This window comes from Trematomus bernacchii, unplaced genomic scaffold (assembly GCF_902827165.1).
Source record: "Trematomus bernacchii unplaced genomic scaffold, fTreBer1.1, whole genome shotgun sequence".
Lineage (NCBI taxonomy): Eukaryota > Metazoa > Chordata > Actinopteri > Perciformes > Nototheniidae > Trematomus > Trematomus bernacchii.
Window position 1 is genome coordinate 3,499,692 of NW_022987727.1, and position 22,807 is coordinate 3,522,498.

Sequence of the window (22,807 nt, forward strand, 5' to 3'; positions counted from 1 at the left end):
ACCTAACCAGTTAAAACAAGTATTGTAGCTGACCGTTTGCTCCACTTTACGTTAACATTTTTCTAATTCTTTGTTGAAGCCTTACCCACAAATGAATTTAAATGTAGGTGCAGCAGTTTTTCCTCCTATCCATACTGGCTGTTTAGAGATTCCTTTAGCAATTTGTATAAACGTTTGGTATAAAGCCACAAAGAAGCTTCTGTCGTCTTATTGGAAGCAATTGTGTAACTGAGTTTTTGTGTGCCTCTTTAGTGTTTCTATACCTCTGCTGCAGATCAGCAAGAACCAAACTGGGAAAGGAAATGTTTGCTAGGAAAACTATAAATTAAGAACTTTGAATATCCCCACTCCATTCGCTTTTGGCTGAACAATTGTTAGTGCATTTATGCAAAATATGTCTAGTATGTAGCCTAACATCCTTCATTTGATTCCATGTCTACTACCAGTCAGTATCGTCTTAAAATAAACGTGGGGAAACAAGTAAACATATTGTCCTGTGTTTTCACTCAATTGCCAGTTTCATCAGGTATACCTGGGTAAATCAAATCAAGTTTTATTTATATAGCACATTTTTAAACGATTTTTGGTCGAGCCAAAGTGCTGTACATATAATAAAAATACCCTACAGTAAAGACACTTTACAGCAAATACAACAGCACAGTTTGTAAGATACATTCACTCTTGATAAAATTGTTTCTAATATTTTGTCCACCCCAAATATAACAATACGTCAAACCTCTCTGTTGGATGCAATACAATTAAACTGAACCACAAATGTTTTCTACACTTCTCCTACATATTGTCTTAAAAACTACATACACACGCATAACCTCACGTCTTTTTTACTATGGCAGTTTCATTTATTGTAATGTTCAAATGTGTATATACAATGAAGGAATAGATTATGCATGTTATGCTACAGAACTTATTTAATATCCTTATTCCTGACTTAAACCTCAAAACATGTTATGCCCTGTCAAATAAGATGGTATATCTTAAACATATTTTTTTGTTTACATCAATGCAATTACTGCATCATTTTTCCACTAGTAAATACATATATCAGTTGGTTATATGCTGTATCCATGGATGTATTAGGGAGAGTCTTTATATTATATAAAAACATTTTACTGTACTTTATATTTGAACTGGAACCTCATTTACAATACTGCTTTTTCATCATGTCTTCTTAATACCTGTAACCGTCAAAATAGTAAGTATCCCTCTGAAAACTATAATAATAAAGTGAAACAAAAAACGCAGAGGTTGACTCACTTTGTGCATTGTATCTCGCGATAATGAACGTTGTCTTGGACGACGGCGTCACACTTTGTGTATCCACGTGACCTCTTTAGTCCAACCAGCTTTCAGTAAAGACTAGGAGGAAGCGCGCGGGGAATTAATGCATGAATGTAAGAACGAACGCGCCTGTGCTGTGTTCGCTTGACAGTCTTCTCTTTTAATTCACCATGGCGTCGTCCGCCCCAAAACGGCGACGAAGTCATGCTGTCGGCTCTCATGCTTCCAACAGCATAGCGAACTTGTTAAACGGCAGTCAGCCCGATGGGACCGGAGTGGAGGGTCGTTTTGTGGAGGGATCGATATTTCGCCTCACCATGAAAAACTTCCTGTAAGTTACCCCGGCTGTGTATCAACAACAGAGAACACCGTCTGTAGACTGAAACTCAACTGCCACCAGTCATAATATAATAAAGTCATAATATATCGTATACATATTATTATCTTCATGATAGCTGGATGGCCACATTAATAGCAAACATGCTAACATAGTTATCGCTTCCTGGTACTCTATCATGAGACCTGCATATGAACATCGTCAGTTGTGGGTTAAGCAGCAGCATTAACCCGGATCCTAGTAATGACCTGGGAGTGACGAGTCTCCCCTCTCCATTAACCCTCTAACCCTAACCCAGTTATTTTCTGAGAAGGGCACAATAAATGCAGGACGAAAAAGACAGTATGAAGTAATTGCGCATAAGAAAACAATGCAATACAGTTATTGGTACACATATTTATTTCAGATACTTATAGTTACAGTTTTCCCGCTTTAATGGGTCCGACTAGAACAGGGGTGGCCAACCAGTCAGAGGTAAAGAGCCAATCATTTTACTGTGTTACTGCAAAGAGCCACATCATACACACAGGCACACATGCTGGGTGTATGTCCCCCGACCTCTCTCTCTCCTTCTCTCTTTTGCTCTCAGCCTTTCTGTGTGCTCCCTCACTCTCTTCCTCTATGTGCCCCTCTATCTCTCACACATACAAAATGAAAATCAAAAAATTTACAATAATTGACACACAGACACATACCCTCCCACAGACACACACACCCTCTCACATACAGATTTCCTATAAATGTCACAGTCCATGATATTGACAGAAATGGACTTAAACCTCTCCTACCAGTATTAAGACCAGAGGTCAGTTATTGTCAATCATTAATATTGTGTCTCACACACAAACTCTCAGTTAAAAACATTTGAAAAAAGTAGTTATCTTACTATGCATGTTGCTTCTTTGAAACGTGCAGAGGATGTGGAAGGGGCTCAAATGCACGAAAGGGCACATTTGCGATTTTTGTTAATAATTTAATAAAAATATGCCTGGCCTTTATTCTCCCTGTCTGTATCTCTCACACACATTCATGACAGTTATTTAAAAATAAATGAAGTGTATTTTAGTTAATTCTCCTAACATGACATCTCAACTTTTACCTAACCCTCTGACTGACAGAAGCTCTGCTGACAGAGATGCACTTTCTCTCTTGTTTATTTCTTTACCGCAAATCATAAAATTCGGGAGTCCTTCTGTGTCAGTTGCCAGCTTTCTGGGATTAGGCCTTCTCACATACACATGATATACCACTGCAAATTGTTACCGTTTTGATTTGACAACATTATATTGAGTTATTACGTTTTTTTCTGAGTTATATCTCTGCCGATCGGAAGCAGATCTCTCCCTTCACTGTCACATCGCGAGTGCAGTAAAGCCCGCCGCCAGTACTGCAGGATCTGCATTCTGATTGGCTAAAGCACTTCTTTGTTGGAAACTCTGTGTAACGATTGGGCTGGAACCTGTGTGTTGCCCTTGGTGAACTGGGATACATATGCGCAAAAAAAAACAAACACAATTAAAATTCGATATAAACTGAGGAGCCGCATGAGACTGGGCAAAGAGCCGCATGCGGGTTGGCCACTCCTGGACTAGAATGACAAATAACGTTAGTTCCGCCTATTCCGTCAGCCAATAAATCGTTTAATCATAAACTTTTCATTTTCAGGGGGCCACAGGGGGGTCCAAAGTCAGTGTTTACGGGGCGTGGTTTGCAATCCACCCAGCCAATCAGAAATGGGAACCTTTTTCTCCCATGAAAGTACCTGCTCTCTAGCAGGGACTAAAAAGGGGGTGAAAAGGTTCTCATGAACTAAGTTCTAGTTCCGGATTTTTTTGGTGTGAACGCAACATTTCAAGAACTATCGGAACTATACTGGGAAAATTACTCCGGTGTGAAAGCGCCTTATGGGCTCCTGTTTCACCGGTAGGATTTCTACACTCTTGGTGATGCTGACTCATATGACTCAAATTACTCGTATGATCCGGATCTCTTCAATGACTAACTCAGAAGACCTTGAGTCCGTAAAAGGATCCGGATTTGCCATCTGGATCTCCTGTGTGTCATTAATGTCTTATGTATTAATGCACACAAATGATTCATACAATCAGGTCGCATTTGATCTATTTTGTTTTCCAATAAAGATTTTAAAGGACCTTATTAAATTGTTCCTGAGTTGGAGCTGAAAGCATGACTGAAGATCTTGGTGGAGGAGTTCAAGTCAAGGTCACATAACAGCTCTTTCTGTGACTTCAACTGCCAGTTTATTATGTACAATCATAGACTGTATTTATCAGTATACACCTCGTTACAAAAAAAAGTCAGATGCAACAGGAGAGCAACAATTCTCCCCTCAAGATGTTCAGCGTTTGTTTAGATGTTTCTACCAAATGGGCATTTTAAAAGCTGCAGTTTGTGACACTGTTGCCCTGCCTTGACATTTATGACATTGTGTATACTGTAACTAAAATATGTAGACTTTAGTGCAGAATTCCTAATGAAAACTCTCATTAAGATAGCAACACAAAAGCCATCAGGTTGCACAACAATGGGTCAACAATGTGACACAATTACTGGACATAAAATACACACTGTTTTCACACACACATGTAAATAATATGTACACATGACTAAATATGTATATATGTTCATTTTAATTAATTTCTTAGTTTATAGTTATTTATCATTTTTATCTTTGATTTTATCCTTAATTTGATTAATCTGTGTGAATCTGTGCTGTCCTGTTTTTCAATGTTACCCTGTTGCTGTTAAACTACTGAATTTCCCCACGGGGATTAATAAAGGTCCTACTTATCTTAAACAGTATATATCACATGCTAAACAACATATCTTAGTTTTGTTTTATATGCAATATCATTTTCCTCAAATATATATTTGACTTGTTTTATCCATATGGGCTGATACCTTAACAGGACATACGATTACTCGGTGGTGCATCCTGGAGCTAATCTGAACATGATCGTTGGAGCCAACGGAACTGGCAAGTCCAGCATCGTGTGTGCCATCTGTCTGGGTCTGGCCGGCAAGCCCGCCATCCTGGGCCGAGGCGACAAGGTAAACGGCAGAGAAACACAAGCACTGGTAGATGTTCTCTGGACTTGATCAGTTCTTGCTTTCTTTACAAATGACCTGTGAGTGACTAAAATGCATGACTTGATGGATAGATAGGCACTGTTATTTGAAGGTCTTTCATGTCCTCCTAAGCTTTATTTATGGGTTTGTTGTTATTGGTAAGATCCCCAAACCAGTCTTAATCAGTCCATCCATCATTCAATTATTTTAGCTCACAAATAAGTTACAATTCTTATGATTTGTATGTTACTATTTGTATTTTACTATTCGTTATGTTTTTTTCCCCTGTAGGTTGGGCTCTATGTCAAACGCGGCTGCAATAAAGGATTCATTGAGATCGAACTGTAAGTTATGTGAAAGAGTTTGCAAACACACACTGTTATTCCATTAGATTACACATTTGTGTTAATTCCGATTTAAAAAAAAAATTAATACATTACTCATTTTGAAAACACAATTCAGTATTTGAGAAATTAGTTGCAATATATATCAAAGTCAACTTTAATGTCAATCTTACTCAGTTTGTGTTTACAGACAGAGATCGAAATGACGTTTCTAACAATCCCGAATGTAAAATCATACAGTAATACAGATATGTATACAGATATGTATACAAATATGTATATCCTATATACACAATCAACGGACACATATGCACACATTAAGATAAAAAAAAACACAACAATCAATATATACAAAATAACAGTCACTTCAATATCAATAACTTTGATGCAAGATTGTCCATAAAATGTGCATTTATTGCAGATTGTCCATAGCAAATATATATACTTTTATTGTGAATGTATCTGATTGTAGAATCAAAATGTTGTTATTGTTCCAGGTACAAGACTGAGGGTAATGTAGTGATACACAGAGAGATCCATGTGGAGAACAACCAGTCACTGTGGATGCTCGATGGAAAGATCTGCAGCCAGAAAGCAGTGGAAGAAGTTGTCAAGGCTCTGCAAATCCAAGTCGGCAACCTCTGCCAGTTTCTGCCTCAGGTATGTTTGTGTCATTTAAAGTTGTTGCTGCTCAACATTTATGTAAAAAGTATTTCTTTAGGGTGGCTGGTGTTCTCTTTTCTAAAAATAGCTTTCAATATTTCATCAATGTGTCAGTTTGCAGACGTGGTCCACATATGGAAACCTCAAAAGTTCTATCAAGACTAAAGTGTGACTTCCATAACACTTTGTTCACTGTTTTCATCTTTCCGTTGATGATGTTGGTTTCTTCCCTACAGGAAAAAGTGGGAGAGTTTGCAAAGATGTCCAAGATTGAGTTGCTGGAGGCAACAGAGAAGTCAGTGGGACCACCCGAGATGTTCACATACCACTGTGAGCTCAAAAACTTCCGCACCAAAGAAAGGGAACTGGAGGTACACATTATTGTTGAATAATTTATTTATTTCAGAGAGCTGTCAAATTTAGTTTGAAAGTCTCTTTCTATCAACATCTAGGAAGACTTCCAACTTCTTCTGTTTGTCTGTTTGACGCCATTGTTTTTACAAAATATAACGCACTTTACCCATCCATTATTTAACTTCATATAAAAGTTCTGATTTGATTCCTGTTAGAACATTGTGAAGGAGAAGGCCAGTTTCCTGGAGAAGGCCAAGCAGAGGAATGAGAGGAACAAACATGATGTGAAGCGTTACTACGAAAAGAAGAGACACCTGGACGTGATTGTGTTACTTGACCAGAAGAAAGCATGGGTGGTGAGTGGTGGGAATTAAACTCTGTACAAAAGGGACAAACAATTAAATCAAGTTTGCAGTCAGAGTCCAACTGAATGATTTGGTCTGTGTCAGCTCTGATTCTTCCCATTTTGAATACTAGGAGTATGAGACAACCCGTAAGGAGCTTGAGGGAGTGAAGAAAGAGCGAGACGAAGCCAAAAAGCAGCTCTCTGCCCTGAAGCAAGCGCACGCGCCCATGCTGAAGAAGATTCAGCTGATTGAAAACCAGCTGAAGCCCTCTGAGGCCCAAATAAAGGCTAAGGTGAATATGCAAATGTTTTTACTTTCTGATAGGGGCTGTAGCACAATACTAAAAGAAGAAATATTGTTTGTCATTTTCTGTAGATATCATTCAGCCTGCTTTATACATATGATCTGTCTGTATCTGTCCGTATCAATGTAGCAGAAAGGGGTTAGCTCTCACTGACTCCAGTGTTTCCCCTACCATTGTCTTGGCGGGGCGCTGTCTTGGGTAATGTTTTCAAGAAACATTGAACATGCTGCCACATATGACACAGGAAAAAAAGAAAAGACTCTGAACCCTTTCTTTGCCATTATATAAAAATAGTGTTGCTACAAAAGTATAAATTAGGCTTACTAATAAGACAACTCGGATCTGAAGCTACACAGGAATCTGCTGCCAAAGTGCAATAAAAAAGACACAATTAATAGAATCAAACCCTTTTTTTGTTGCATTTTAGTAGAGTATAAAAATAAATGCCTTTAATAGGATGCAAGCAACACTAGTTTCTTAACCTGAATTGATAATAGACTATAATCAATTTAAACAGAACAGATCTTAATGTTTGCATTCTTATACAATCATTATAATGAATAAGTTCAAACAAACTAAAACGTACAGGTGATTAATAACGGTATCTAACTTGAGTTTTTATTATATCAAAAACCTGTTGAAATGCTACTGTTATTTTTACTGTCCCCAAAAAGCGCGTCGGCAGCCTCCAGGAATGCTTCTTTCACAACTTCGCCGTCTTTGACAGACTTCATGTGTTTCGCAAGAACGTGACTGACACGATAAGATGCTATGGTAGCAGCCTTGCTCTTGTTGTTGGGCCTGGTGAAAATGGACTGCTGTGCATTTAGCTGTCCTTTCAGGTCCCTCACCTTTTGGGAGCGTAGGGCAGAATTAGGAGGGAATTCCGTCTCGTAGCGTTTGTGCACTGTTTTGAAATGCCGCTCCTAAATTACCCTTCTTCGATAAAGCCACGCTCGCATTGCAGATGAGACAGATAGACTTTGAATTGGAATAGATACAAAAATAATCATCCTCCCACTCGGAGTGAAAATTATATATTTTGGGCTTTGTTGCTTCTGCCATAATTGCGGTCTTGTGTGTGTGCGGACTGTCACTCCTGTTGACACGGACAACGTCAGCGAAATAGTGCCCACTGTCTACCAGCCACGCCCCGACACATGGGGTCACGCCGGCCAATCACAAAGCTTTGATGCGTTCAAGTGCATTATTCTGGCACAGGAAGATTATGTTATAGGACATTAACGATAAAACAGAATATTGTTGTTCTATTTTTAGACACATCTCGCGATCGACTGGGAATCTCCCCGCGATCGACCGGTCGATCGCGATCGACTGGTTGGGCACCCCTGTCCTATACGATCATTTTCCTGATAATGATGAAGCCATAGCCCCGCCTCTCCCCACCTCTGCTGCTCACATCTGTAGCATGATGTTAGTGCAAAATCTACAGCTTCTCTACCACAACCATCAGCAACAAGTGGACATGGAGAACTACATGAACTACATGTTGTTAAATCCACCGCGGAGAATAAACAGAAGGGCAACCAGGCAACCATGGCAACCATGCTCGGGGGTCTTCTTCGCTGCTTTTGGTGTATTTTGTGGCGGAAGTACAGCGCCACTTATAGGCCCGGCATATGTACTACAACGTCTCCAGCGGGTCGAGCGGTCTCGTGTGAAGGGACATGTTTATTATATACTTTACATTAAACATGGATTTATTTTTCAAATCTTTACCAAGGTTACAATAAAATATATTCTTAGTATGTTTAACATCATTAAAACGAGAGGCTAGAAGGTTTTTAGCATTCTTTCTACAGCACAATTTTTACCTGCATTTAATGATTGATATTATGAATGATGATAACTGTGAGCATCTTATTTTTCAGACTGATGCCATCAAAGAAGCCTCTTTGAAGTGCAATCAGAAAAAGGATCAGCTGGATCGAAAAAACAAAGAGGTGGGACTTAGAAAGAGAAAGGAAACGTTCAGCCCCTCAAATCTGATAATAAAATATCTATTTTATGTCTACTATTACAACCCCACATTCATTGTATAAATAAGAAGAGATGATAAAAAGAGTTTCCATTTGCATTATATACAAATTATTTCTCATCTTTATGATGCAGTACTTCATGAAGTCTGTAGTCTATTTTGTTGACTTTTCCTGTGCCGTGTGTGTTTCTCACAGAATAAAGTAGACTTAAGCTGCAGATGTGGTGTTCATAATTAATGATAGTTCTCTCCGTTCTTCCCTACAGATTGAAAATATTAAACAATCACAAAAGATTAAGCAGTTTGAAGCGGCAGACCACCAGAAGGGAATCAGCAACACCAGGCGGACCATTGACGCCTTTAAGGCAGAGCTCGCCAAAGTTACAGACCAACCCGACGTGACGCCGCAGATCAATGCCGTCAATATCGAGCTGAGGCAAATCCGAGAGGAGAGAACCAAGATCGAAGGGGAGAAGTCCGACCTACGCAGGGACAAGGACAACCTCCATGCTGAAACAAAAAGTGAGTTTCCCACCAGTAGTGTCATCTGAACCCGTAAACAAATATCTAGTTATTTACATAAGATGCTGCTAGCACACATACATCACCATGTGGTTCGTTTACATGGTGTTTATTTATTCAAATTGCTAGTGTTGGAGAGAAAGCTCAGGGACATGAACAACATGATGAATGTCAAAGAGGAGAAGCTGAAAGGACGCCACAGGGACACACACGCTGCCATCCAGTGGCTCAGACAGAACAAACAACTCTTTGAAGGGAATGTCCATGAGCCAATGATGCTGGTCGTAAGTCAACCATGTGGTTCATTTTATAGTAAAAAGCAGTTGGAATAAGATAATTGTTCAAAATCCTTGTACATATATAACAACTGTACAAAGTGTTCTTGGATATGTGTCCAACTACAATACAGCATATTATAAATCATGTATTAAATTAATATAGCTTTTGAAATCTAAATGGGGGAATAAAGTTTGACGGAATAAAACCCTTATGATTAATGCTAACGGTTGGGATAAAAAAATCATTTTTTCAGTGCTTTGAAATTGGGGATCTTGTCTCAGCTTTGGCTAACATTTGTGATCTGATAAGGTTGTGATGCTTTTTGTATCATTTGCAAAGCCCACATGCTAACCCTTTCTTTATCTTTCAGATCAATGTGAAAGATCCTCGCTTTGCCAAGTATGTGGAGAACCACATCTCCTTCGCGGACCTGCGGGCTTTTGTCTTCCAGAGAAAGGTCGACATGGAGAAGTTCATGAAAGAGGTCAGAGCAGACTATGGCTGTCGTAAAAAAAAAAATCCTTCTGTGTGTAAATTATCCGACAAATCCCATGTTTGCTGTTACCCTTTCAAATTAAACATTTCTGTCCCACCCCTCAGGTCCGTGACAAGATGAAGCTGAGGGTGAACGCCATTTCTGCTCCAGAGGTGTCGTGTTCTAATAAACAGTCGTCTAGAAATATTGAGTCCCTAAAGTGAGAAAATATGAATTTTATCCGAGGCGTAATGACCTTGATAAGATCAACATGCATATTTGTCTTTAGTTTAGTAATGCAACATTTCCATAATTTCTTGTAGGCATTTTGGGTTCTTCACCTACCTTCGGGAGATGTTTGACGCGCCTGATGAGGTGATGAGTTACCTCTGCCAACAGTACAAGGTGCACGACGTCCCGGTGGGCAATGAACAAACTAAAGCCATGATCAAAAGGGTACGTTCCTTTTCCCACATTTTTCAAGTTTTCAAACCACCACAGCAGAATATTAGGGACGTGAATGTGATTTAAAATCCAACCTCTTTGGTGAAACAAAAGGTCGGATATCAAGATAAACGGAGTGGATTGAGCTTAAATGTGTCAGTGAAGTCTTTAAAAAGGCACCACCCATAAAAATCATACTGAATTTAAATATACATTTTGCTCCTGTGCCTTTCAGAGATGTCAAAAAGTTGAATTATTGAATTAGATGTCAAAAAAATGTTGTTAAAGTTTAATTTACTTGTGTCAATGTATGACGCATTTTATTACCCTTTTTGAGTTTACTGTATTTTGCACTGGTAAACTTAAATCTGACAGTTGTATTTTGTCTCCTGATATTTCCAAGCTCGAACATTGAAGTCCAGATTTTGTTTTATACTCTTGAATTAAAAAGGAGTTGTTCTTTGTCAATATTTGTCTTTCTGACAGGTGATTGAGGAGCCCTACCTCAAGGTGTTATACACAACAGAGGAGAGGTACACATTGAAGAGGTCCCATTACTCCAACGCGATCAGCACCAGTAACTCTGCAGTGTACCCCTCTCAGTACCTCACCATCACTGTGGACGCTAAAGAGAAACTGCAGCTGGAGCAGCAGATGAAGGTAAGGGAGACACATGGGAACACACGTGGAAGCATAGCCCTGACCCTTTTTAAATCCAATATTCCCTACATCTGTTTTTTCTATATGTGAGAGTTTAGCTGTTTACCCCCACTGTGACTAGGACTGTGAGTCCAAGTTACGGGACATTGATGAGCGGCTGAAGGCCCTGCAGGCGGAAGCCGTCACACTGGATCGGCGTGACAACGAGTTATTGGCAGAGAAGAAGCACCTCTCTGAAGTGAAAAGCAAAAAGAGACAACTGGAGCAGAAGATCAGTTCCAAACAGGACAGGCAAGTCTGTCTAAAAAATCAACAAAAGGCCCAACAGGCTGTTGTCCTTGGAAATGTGACTTGATTGGAATATTTTCTTTGTAGTGATTTGTCTGTTTGGTCAATGCAAATACTTTTTGAATTGGTTTAACTCCAACTTTTCATGCGTTTAGTCTGAGGCAGATGGAGCAGAATGTCATTGACCTGCAGACGATTGAAGAGAAGACTAAGGAGAAAGTTGCAGCTGTCAATCAGCAGAAAGTTTCCCTAGTCGCAGGGATTATGGAGCAAATTAAGGTTTGTATACCATGAACTGATAGCTAAGCTGATTTCCATAGCTTTGGTAGGTTGACATTTAGATTTGTTTATGTTGTGTTGTGAATGACTTCAACAATGTTACATCCTTCTGTCTCTGAATGTATCCTTTCTGCATTTTCAAGCTCTATTGCAACTGAACTCTACCTCGTATCAGACTTAACTGATTACTAAAAACAGTCTACCATTTTATATTGTGATTGATTTTTATAGATATAACTTTTGATGTTTTGCTTTATAAGTGCAAACCCTTTCTCTGCCTAAATGTTGTCTTTTTAAATGTCTGGCTCTATGTCTCTCCATGGTCTGTAGCTGAAGGTGAAGCTGACCATGGAGAAGGTGTACCTGAATCTGGAGACGGTGGGGCTGATGGCGCAGAAAAGCAAGATGGAGCATGATTGTCGAGAAAGCGCCTCTGAACTCCAGACCACTGATGTAAGCGGTTCATAGACCAGGGGTGTCCAAACTTTTTTCACCGAGGGCCACATACAGAAAAATATTTGAAGGGCTGGGCCACTCACTAGAGGTGAGGTTTATTATGGCGCATTTCCACTACACGGTCGGCCTCGGCCACACTCGGTACGGCTCGGTACGGCTTGGCCGCGTTGGGCCTTAACAGGGCCGACTCACTTCATGCTGCGCTTCCATTACAGTTTAGGAACTGGGGTAGTTACTATAGTAACGCAGTGTAGGCGGAGCCGTGACATCATCTTCAATGAGAAATCCAGAAACACAACACAGCCGTTAGCTGTGAGCACTCAGAGCTCACAGCTCCTTATATATGTTCAGAAACTCGACAAAAGTTAAACAAGTACAAACCACAGACTGTCTGTGTCATGGTGAATACAGTCGCTGCTTTATTTATGTCTGTATAGGCCGTTGTTGTGAGTGTGGACGGTCGGGGCATATACTGCGTTAGCTTAGCCAATCTCCATCTAGAAAAACACGAATTTTAAAAGGTTTTTCGCCTGCCGTCTGTGCAGACTTGACAAAGCATTAATTCATGGTTTTTACTAACCGGTATCAGTATGTTGTTACTTCGGCATCATTTTGAAACGTGTATTACAATTAAATCACAGTCAAATATGTCCATCTTGTTGTAGTTCTAGCCCTCTTGCCAGCGCTCCTCTCTCTAGTTTAGCATACTCAGCCCGACTCAGCCCTGTTTGTTGGCCCCGATAGAACCACAATTTTCTAGGGCCAGAAAAGAGGGGAAAAAGTGGCCCCGCGCCGTGCCGCGCCGGAACGAGGCCTAGTGGAAGCACAACCAAAAAAGGGGACGGCACGACACGGCACGCTTAAAGCGAGCTACGCGCTGCAATGGAAATGCGCCATTAGTGCCTCATAAGTTAACCTGTTAAAGCCTGAGAGACCCCGGTACCGGGGCTCTCCCGCAACATCTTGCAGGAAACAGTGTCTGAGGGCATGTTCATTTAATAAACTATGAATGTTTTATATCCATGTAACGGGAAGAAACTCATCTAACTGATCATTTTAATTTTTTTTTCAAAAGAAAACCCACAATGCTAACACTGAGCCTCTGAATTAGCAACGAGCGAAAAATGCTAACAGATTACTGCACCGAAAATCACTCACAAAACCTTATTATTTATATTTTCTCCACATACATGACACCGATTCACATCGTGAGGTGACACAGAATCGATGGGTACCCTCATTACCACGGAATTATACAAATTTGTGACGTTATAAACAAAAACAGACATCAAAACAGGTGACGCTAGGTAGCTAAAAATGCTAACATTCTTACCTTGGCTCTGTAGTCTCTCCAAAGTGGTCTTCAATGGCATTAAAACGATAAAAACGCTGCTGAAGTTAATCCATAGGTTAATCCAATGTGTCTGTGTCCCTTTGAAATTATTTCTGATAATCCATGAGCAATAAAACGGATAATCCATGCTTTTACGTTTCTCGATGTCAGAGCTAGACTGTAGCTTCACTCTAATACAAAATTACATGCGCAAAGCCCCCACCTTTTTTTTCACAATGAGTGTGTGTGGGGGACTCCCCCTTCAACTATATTGGCTCTAACGGTCAGAAAGAGGTGTCAACCATCAAAATCGACCAATGGGTTCCAGAGATATGAAAGAAAAAACATTTCCACCCAAATCACCTCAGAGGTGGAGTGTTTTTGGCTAAACCTCTCTAAAAAGGTCAAATGTCACTTTTGCATCAATCTTGATACAGGGTACTTATTATATGTTGTACTTTGGATTCCTAAAGCTTTTAGTCTACCTTACCATCATCCAAGGGTAGTTTTCACTATAAGTAAAAAATAATTTTTGGACGGACACTATAATTTACAGTTTTTTACTATGTCAAATCTGAATTTTCTTTAAAATAAAAAACATCTATATTGTTCAGTTTCATTTGTGGGCCGTATTCCATTATACTTTTTTAATTTGCTGAGGGCCGATTGAAATGTCCCGCGGGCCGCATTTGGCCCCCGGGCCGTAGTTTGGACACCCCTGACTTAGACCTTTTTGTATATAGAGTTTGAAGAACGTTTTGGAAGTTTAGAAAAAGGCTTAATTTCTTGGGTTTCATCTACAAAGTCACTCATTTTGTTTGTTTGTCAATCTCCTCCCTGTTCTGTATATCTGATGTCTGCTAACTGAGATTGTTCTTGCAGCAAAAATGCATCCGTCTGGAGCAAAGGAAGGTTCAGCTGACAGAACAGGGCAAAGGCCTGATGAAGAGAGCCAAGTCCATCTGCAGGATGCAGCATGACGAGTCCTTACCGCAAGAGCTGCATAAAGTTAGTGTGGATTACAGTCTTTATTATACTATTCAGTGTTTCCCCTACCATTGTCTTGGCGGAGCGCTGTGCCCTGCCAACGGAGCCCCCGCCTGAAGGTTTCAAATGTGTTTATTATTATTTTTTAACCTCAAGCCGTTATCGTCACGGAGGAGAAGGACACACACAGCCTGCCCAGGTGGACGCGCGCGAACGCGACGACAACGAACGTAGCGTGCGCATTCTAAAAATAGCTCACAGATGGTGAGCAGGTACCGCGGTTTTGAACTACAGTATTGAATTTGACAGAAAACAACAATGAAACGCCAGCAGAAGAATAGTCTAATGAGTTGGGTGAAAAAAAAGACAGAAGATGCGAGTTGGTTTATTCAGTAAATTAGCTCAGGATAATTGGATGTTCTGTCTACACCTGTTGATGTGAGGCTAATGCAGGATTTGCTAGCTTGATGCTACCGGCATTTAGCGGCAGTGACTCAACAAATTGCCTCTTAAAATGTATCGTCAGCAATGTATGACAAGCAGACTGCTTGTTTAATGTTAGACTCACACCAATAGCTCAATATGATCATAACACGATTGCTTTCATATCAGAGATCAGATGAGGTTTCTGTACGGACATTCCCAAATCAAAAGCCCTGGATAAACTCCGATGTGCGCTGCAAGCTGAAAGCGCGCACTATCGCGCACAGAGCGGGAGATTTGGAGGAGTACAGGAAGTCTAGGTATGATCTCCGGAGAGCAATTAAAAATGCAAAGAGACAGTACAAAGAGAAGGTGGAATCTGACTTCAAAGGCTGTAACACTAGGAATATGTGGGCGGGACTAAGAACAATGACTGACTACAAAGGAGCAGCGGGGGGTGCTGCGGGAGTGTCTGCGTGCGCATCTCTCCCAGATGAGCTGAACAGTTTTTTTGCACGCTTTGAGAGCAGCCGGGCTGTGGAGGTACAGATAGACCAGGAGCTACACTGCCCTTTTGTTTTAAATAGGGCAGATGTGTGTAAATCCTTTAAAAGGGTTAATCCACACAAGGCTCCTGGACCTGATGGCATCCCTGGCCGTGTTCTCAGGGTGTGTGCAGTTCAGCTGGCAGAGGTGTTCACAGACATCTTCAACAGGTCCCTGCTGCAGTCTGTAGTCCCCACATGCTTCAAACATTCCACTATCGTTCCTGTCCCGAAAAAGACAATCATCACCTGCCCCAACGACTACCGCCCAGTAGCACTCACCTCCACCATAATGAAGTGCTTTGAGCGGTTAGTCAAATCATTCATCACCTCCTCCCTCCCTGAATCTCTGGACCCCCTGCAGTTTGCCTACAGAGCAAACAGGTCCACAGACGACGCCATAGCCCTCACCATCTACACTGCCCTCTCACACCTGGACCCGAAGAACAGGAACACATATGTGAGAATGCTGTTCATTGACTACAGTTCAGCATTCAACACCATTGTGCCCTCCAAGCTGGCCATCAAGCTCAGAGACCTCGGGCTCAACAGCGCCCTCTGTGACTGGATCCTGAACTTCCTGACGGGCAGACCCCAGGCAGTGCGGGTGGGAAACATCACATCCTCCACCCTGATTCTAAACACCGGTGCCCCTCAAGGCTGCGTGCTCAGCCCTCTCCTCTACTCCCTGTTCACACACGACTGCGTGGCCACACACAGCTCCAACACCATCGTGAAGTTTGCTGATGACACGACCGTCATCGGCTAGATCACAGACGATGACGAGACGGCGTACAGAGAGGAGGTTGAAAACCTGACATCTTGGTGCCAGGATAACAACCTCCATCTCAACGTCAGCAAAACAAAGGAGCTGATTGTGGATTACAGGAAGCAGCAGGGAGAGGGACACGCCCCCATCGCCATTAATGGGACTACGGTGGAGAGAGTCAGCAGCTTCAGGTTCCTCAGTGTCCACATCACTGAGGACCTGACATGGTCTCTTCACACCACCACCATCACCAAGAAAGCTCGACAGCGGCTCTTCTTCCTCCGCAGGTTGAGGAGGTTCAAAATGGATTCCAGGATACTCTGCAACTTCTACAGGTGCACGATAGAGAGTATCCTGACTGGCAGCATGACGGCCTGGTACGGCAGCTGCACCGACCTCGATCGTAAGGCTTTACAGAGGGTGGTGAAAACTGCACAGCACATCACCAGGACGGAGCTGCCATCCATGGAGGACCTTTACTCCCAGCGGCTCAGGAAGAAATCACTACGGATTATCAAAGACCCCCATCACCCCAGCCACAAACTGTTCTTTCTGTTGCCGTCTGGCAGACGTTACCGCAGCATCCTGGCAAGGACAAGAAGATTCTGAGACAGTTTCTTCCCGCGGGCAGTGAGACTGTTAAAAAATTGAACTGTTGAAACAACTTCAAACATTCATCTGCTACTCAGTAGTATGTATCTAATACCTAATATATATATATATATATATATATCATTCCAATAACTTGTATATAGACTCGTACTGCATCACTTTATTTTATTTTATAACTATTATTCTTTTTGTATTGCTCTTGCTCTTATTGTTATTATGTTATTATGTTGCATTGTTGGAGAAGCCTGTGACATAAGATTTTCAACTACATAATTACTCTGTAGCTATGTCAGATTGACAATAAAGAACCTTGAACCTTGAGGTGGAGCTGCCTCCAGCAATAGAGGATGAGGCAGAGAGAAGCAGCAGCAGCACAGTGTTGCAGCAGGTATGTTATATGCTGTAGTCAGGTGATTTAAATGTATCAATGAAAGGAAGAAGTGTAGGCTACATGATAAGAAGGGAAAAGTAATACAGTACAGTGTAACACTGTATTTTATTACTTTTTAATGTACAAATACTTTGTTACTGTATGTCACGGAGGTGATCTCTGGGCCCATAGATCTCGGCCTCCGTTACGGGTTGTGTAGCTTCATTGTTGTTGAATGTGTTCACCTGGTGCCCTGTGTTGTCTCCTCCCCCCTCACCTGTGTCTTGTTGATTGATTAGTGTGTGTGTATTTAGGCTCTGTTTTCCCTGTCAGTGGACAGGTAGTGTGTGGGAGATCCTTGTGGCTGCTGACTGTGTTCAGGGAGGACAGTCATATTGAGGCTGGTGACTATGTGCACATTACATTACATTTCATTTCAGGGATAGTGGTGGTCTAATGGATAGTGAGGTGGGCTGAAGATCGGAAGGTTGTGAGTTCAAATCCCGCCAGGAACACCACCACTAGTGTGCCCTTGAGTAAGGCACTTAGCCTTCAGTTACTCCAGGGAGAATGTCCCTGTAATTGGTAATTGTAAGTCGCTTTGGATAAAAGCGTCAGCTAAATGAAATGTAATGTAATCATTTAGCTGACGCTTTTATCCAAAGCGACTTACAATTACCAATTACAGGGACATTCTCCCTGGAGTAACTAACGGCCCGTCCACACAGCGGCGTGCGTTGAAGCTTGCTCCATTTTTTGGAATATGAGGAAATGACCTGCGGTGTGTCTCTCCCAGCATACACACGGTTTGATTGGCTGCATAAACGGAATTTGATTGGCTGACGCTTCCACCAAAGCTTCAGAAGTTGAACATTTCTCAACTTTTGCAGCGAGCCACGTCAGCAAAGCTCCGCTTCGCTTCCCGCAATGCAGTTCGGCGAAAAGTGACGTCACCCCATTCAAGTGAATGGTGAAGCTTTCAACGCACGCCGCTGTGTGGACATGCCGTAAGGGCTGTAAGGGCTAAGTGCCTTACTCAAGGGCACACTAGTGGTGGTGTTCCTGGCGGGATTTGAACTCACAACCTTCCGATCTTCAGCCCACCTTTAGACCACCACTACCCCCACACATGAGAAATAAATGCCCACACCGGGTTATATTTGAACTCTCTGCCTCTGCCTCCTTGCTTGGTCGGGCCGCTCAACGGTAAGTCTCACACTGTACGATAACAATAACAATAATCCACAGCTCCTCTCTCTGCTCCAGAGGATAAAAAAGAATTCAAAATTCAACAAAAAAAATTCGGGGCACCCCACCCCTTGGGGGGGTACCCAAGCAGCACCCTGCCAAGGCAGTAAACCTAGGGGAAATGGGGAGGTTGTGGCTCAGTGGATAGTGCGCTGATCTTCAGATCACGGGGGCACTGGTCCGAATCAGTCAACATTCCGCTGTGTCCTTGGACAAGACACTTGACCCCAAATTGTTCCTGTGGGGATTGCCCACAGTATTGAATGTATGCAAGTCGCTTTGGATAAAAGCGTCTAACAAGTAACATGTAATGTAAAAATACTGTGAATGAAACTAGACATTTCCTTCTTTGGAATGTTATCCTTTTTCATATTATAAATATAAGTTGGTAAAATATTCATGGCTCTTTTTTGTTTTGTTAATGCAGGCTTTCAGTAATCTGCCTGACACGCTGGACGATATCGACACCATGCTGAACGAGGAGCGGTCCAGAGCGGAGTGCTTCACTGGCCTCAGTGAAAATGTAAGAGCACAACTGAGGGTTTTTAATCTCGACAGAAAACTTGAATCTGTACAATGCTGTTAATATTTATTTAATCTGTACAATGCTGTTAATATTTATTTATTCTTTATGTAGATGGCAATGATGAGGACAATATAGAATGGTGTTCTGTTTTAATGACTTATTCTTATTCTTAGTATTTATCTAATTCTTTGCAATTTCTCTGCTTTCATACTTTTTCGGCCAGATTGTTCTGTGTGTCTGATTATTTATTTATATATATATATATATATATATATATATATATATACACACACAGTCTGTTCTGAATATGTTGTGGCGTTTACCCTAAGAGGGTGCATGTTTCTCCTGCATGATGATTTGCTTCTTCTCTTTGGAGGTTGTGGATGAGTACAAAAAGAGAGAGCAGGAGAACAAAGATCTGGAGAAAGAGCTGGAAGATAAGAGCAATGCCCTGACCTCATACCGACAGAACATATCAGAGGTACGTGACATGTCAATGCAATGACTCCTCTCGGATGATTTTTTTAAAGAAATATAGTTCAGCGTCTGATTTGTTGCAGGACAGAATGACCATCCTGTGAATAAATGTGTGTGTAAGGATTTCTGCTGGTGTCTCACAGGCTAAGGAGCGCTGGCTGAACCCTCTGAAGCAGCTGGTGGAACAGATAAATGTGAAGTTTAGTGATTTCTTCCGCTCCATGCAATGTGCAGGAGAGGTTGATCTGCACTCAGAGAACGAGGTACATGATGACACAAAAGCAACAACACACACACACTGACATTAAGGGTTGAAAAACAATTTAAGTGATTGTTTCCATTCATTCAAGGAGGCTTATATAGATTGCTCAATTTATTAATTTACACAAGATGGTGTTCATATCTTAACAAATCTTATGGTATTTTATTTTTGGTTGTAATTGGGCCATAAGAATTGTAATTGTCACCCCATTTAAAAGCTGTCTTTCCTATCAGGAGGAGTACGACAAGTATGGGATCAGAATCCGTGTGAAGTTCCACAGCAGCACTCAGCTCCACGAGCTGACGGCGTACCATCAGAGCGGAGGAGAGCGCAGCGTCTCCACCATGCTGTACCTCATGGCCCTGCAGGAGCTCAACCGCTGCCCCTTCAGGGTGGTGGACGAGATCAACCAGGTAGCGCTCTCTCACACACACACAAACACACATTATATGCAGACACAATCATGTATATTATGCTCTTTTCTTTTTCTACATATACACAAAACATTAACACAGACATGGAGTTTATCTACTCCTCCTGTGTTCAAGAAATGTATTACGTTAAAATATTTTTTGCAAGCCTACAAACATTTAAAGCCACGATTATTTGCCACCTGCTTGAGTATTTGGATGTGATTGAGACTATTTATCTTTGTTGTGTAGGGAATGGATCCTATAAATGAGAGAAGAGTCTTTGACATTGTGGTCCGCACAGCCTGCAAAGAGACGACATCGCAGTACTTTTTCATTACACCCAAAGTGAGTATTTGTACCTTCTAAAGCAGGCATGGGCAAACTAAGGCCCGCGGGCCATATACGGCCCGTTGGGCTTGTGAATCCGGCCCGCCGAATATTGGTACAAAATTGTCCAAATTATAGTAAAGACCGCATTCATTTTGCCTTTTTCCTGCAATACCCGGCATTTCAGTTGATCCCACTAGATGGCGCACTCTAGACACAATTTACCTTTGCTGGAGTCTGGTCTATTCTCTCAGCTGGCCCCACTCGGCAACCCGGCAAGATCCAAGAACCAAATACGTCACGCTTACATTGGAGGGGGTCGAGATTAACCTGAGCAGCAATAACAGTTCATGGCGAGTACGGCGAATACAGGTTGTAACAAGCAGTAGCGCTGAGCAAAGTGACTAGAACGCGACCACACACTTATAAAAAACACTTATATAAAGTCAGGCAACACTAACCAGGCTTAGTGTGATTCTGTTTATTTTACCTTACTTTAATGACCATCCGTTCACTGTTATTGATCATTGTGAAGAGGCAGACGTTTTCCTTTTGTTTTATATTATTACAGCTATCGGATGGAATAAATACATGGGCTACATGTGGCCATCACAAGTAAAATCATAACGAAAACTACGCCGGTAAAATATGCGTGTAGAAAACGGCTTGTGCCACAATATGATAGCAACAAGTAGTCAAGATAGTCTGATTAGCTTCGGTTGCTATGCTAACATCACCTGTAGAATGCCAGAGAAACATTCATAACAGCGTTGTGATGCCAAACAGCGTTCAGACTAAAACACATTCACTGATGGGGATGGGGGATATTTATCAGCTGCTTGTGTGACAGTCAGACAATGAAAACTTTAGGGCGGCCGCTGCCGCGAGTTAACGGGAGAATAAACTCCGGTAGACGAGCAGCACTGCAGCGGGCAGTAATGCAGCTGAACCACATTAATAAACAATGCTCCACGGCACTCTGGAGAATGGTACAAGGTTGGAGAAGTAGTTCTTTAATTTAATCTGGCTTTGTATGATTAAAAACTACCCGACGCAATCCTCTATTGATGTTGTTGTGAGCGGTGTTGCGGAGAAAATCAGCGACGTAAAACGCTGTGTGGGTCATAAGAAGGCACGTAAATGTTTACGTCATGACCCAAACGATGACGCAATGACGCAATAATTCACCTTTGAACCCGCATCTGTAACAATGAGTGGACCAAAGAAAAGAAAAGTCAACATTGAGTGCCGAGTGTATAATGAGGAGTGGACAGCTAAATATTTTTTTATCGATCTGCTACTGGCCCGGCCCGTCTGTCAAATTTAAAACTCATAGTGGCCCCCGAGCCAAATAGTTTGCCCACCCCTGTTCTAAAGGCATGTGTCCAAGTAGTCTTTTCCTGGCAGAAAAGGGCCCCCCCACCCTTCATCCCAGCGCTTTAATATAACCGTTTGTATGCTTGTGGAATTATGATGATAGAGACAAACTAGACTTCCCCCCAACTCTACATAACCATCTACTCTCGTTCAGCAAATGTAGTGATTTGGTTGACTGTCACTGTTATTATCATTGTCACCTTCAGCTGTTTCCAGCCCTTGTAAACTACTTGCACAGCGCCAAACATTAAACAAAAATCGTTAGTAACTAGATGGCAGCTTGGAGCCAGATATTTCCTTGAGTAGTTAGGGACACAAATCCTTGGGTCTTTAAGTTTTAAGACAGTGATTATTGGACTTACACTCTTCAAAATGCCCTAAGCACTTCTCAAAATAAATGCTCATGTTGGTCTGTATCTACTTCATGTGTAGGCAGCTGTTTACTGCCTCCAAGTGGTAGAATAGGTGATTGCAATTTTAATATGATTTGTGTGAATCTCTATTGTATGACCGACCTGTGCTTTTCATTTTTCCTGAACGTTTGCTTTGCTGTTTTTTTTCCAGCTGTTGCAGAATCTTCAGTACGCTGATGAGATGACCGTCCTTTGTGTCCATAACGGCAGCCAAATGCTTGCTCCCAACCAATGGGACGAGAAGGCCTTCATCAGGCGCAGTCTCAGACGAAAAACTAAGCCATGAATCCATCATCGGACGTGACCTACATGATTACAACTGTTTCCTGTTCATTGAATTCCAAATATACAGATGAAAAAATAAATAGGTTAATCATTTATTGAAGTATATTAAGGTTTAATCGTCGTTTTGTATATTTTTATAAAATATTCAGCTGTTTCAGTCTTTTTGTTTATGTTTAAATAAATGAAGAATATTCTTTAAATGTCGAATGTAAAATAAAAGATGCACATTTTTGCCACATTATCAGTGTGAAGGCTTACATTTGTTCACATAGTTAACTTACAACGAATCACATTTAAGTA

At 41.5% G+C, this 22,807-nt stretch overlaps 1 protein-coding gene across 1 annotated transcript; it reads left to right on the top strand.

Moving 5' to 3' along the window:
- Positions 1-1,394: 1,394 nt before the first annotated feature.
- smc5 (structural maintenance of chromosomes 5) lies at positions 1,395-22,748 on the top strand. Its single transcript, XM_034145329.1, has 24 exons — positions 1,395-1,630; positions 4,567-4,708; positions 5,018-5,070; positions 5,568-5,730; positions 5,970-6,104; positions 6,303-6,443; positions 6,565-6,726; positions 8,631-8,702; positions 9,004-9,259; positions 9,389-9,543; positions 9,909-10,022; positions 10,139-10,233; positions 10,337-10,469; positions 10,944-11,117; positions 11,239-11,408; positions 11,561-11,684; positions 12,015-12,137; positions 14,356-14,481; positions 18,855-18,950; positions 19,330-19,434; positions 19,574-19,693; positions 19,926-20,105; positions 20,355-20,450; positions 22,374-22,748. The coding sequence occupies exons 1-24, from the start codon at positions 1,470-1,472 to the stop codon at positions 22,506-22,508; spliced, it is 3,231 nt and encodes a 1,076-aa protein (XP_034001220.1). The 5' UTR covers positions 1,395-1,469; the 3' UTR covers positions 22,509-22,748.
- Positions 22,749-22,807: the final 59 nt, after the last annotated feature.

What these genes read in the sequence shown, in the direction of transcription:
- smc5 (XM_034145329.1), top strand. Translation starts at nt 1,470, where the DNA reads ATGGCGTCGTCCGCCCCAAAACGGCGACGAAGTCATGCTGTCGGCTCT. An exon ending in TGGAGAAGTTCATGAAAGAG is followed by an intron (nt 10,023 to 10,138) that starts GTCAGAGCAGAC and finishes CCCACCCCTCAG; the next exon opens with GTCCGTGACAAGATGAAGCT. An exon ending in TGGTGGACGAGATCAACCAG is followed by an intron (nt 20,106 to 20,354) that starts GTAGCGCTCTCT and finishes TTTGTTGTGTAG; the next exon opens with GGAATGGATCCTATAAATGA.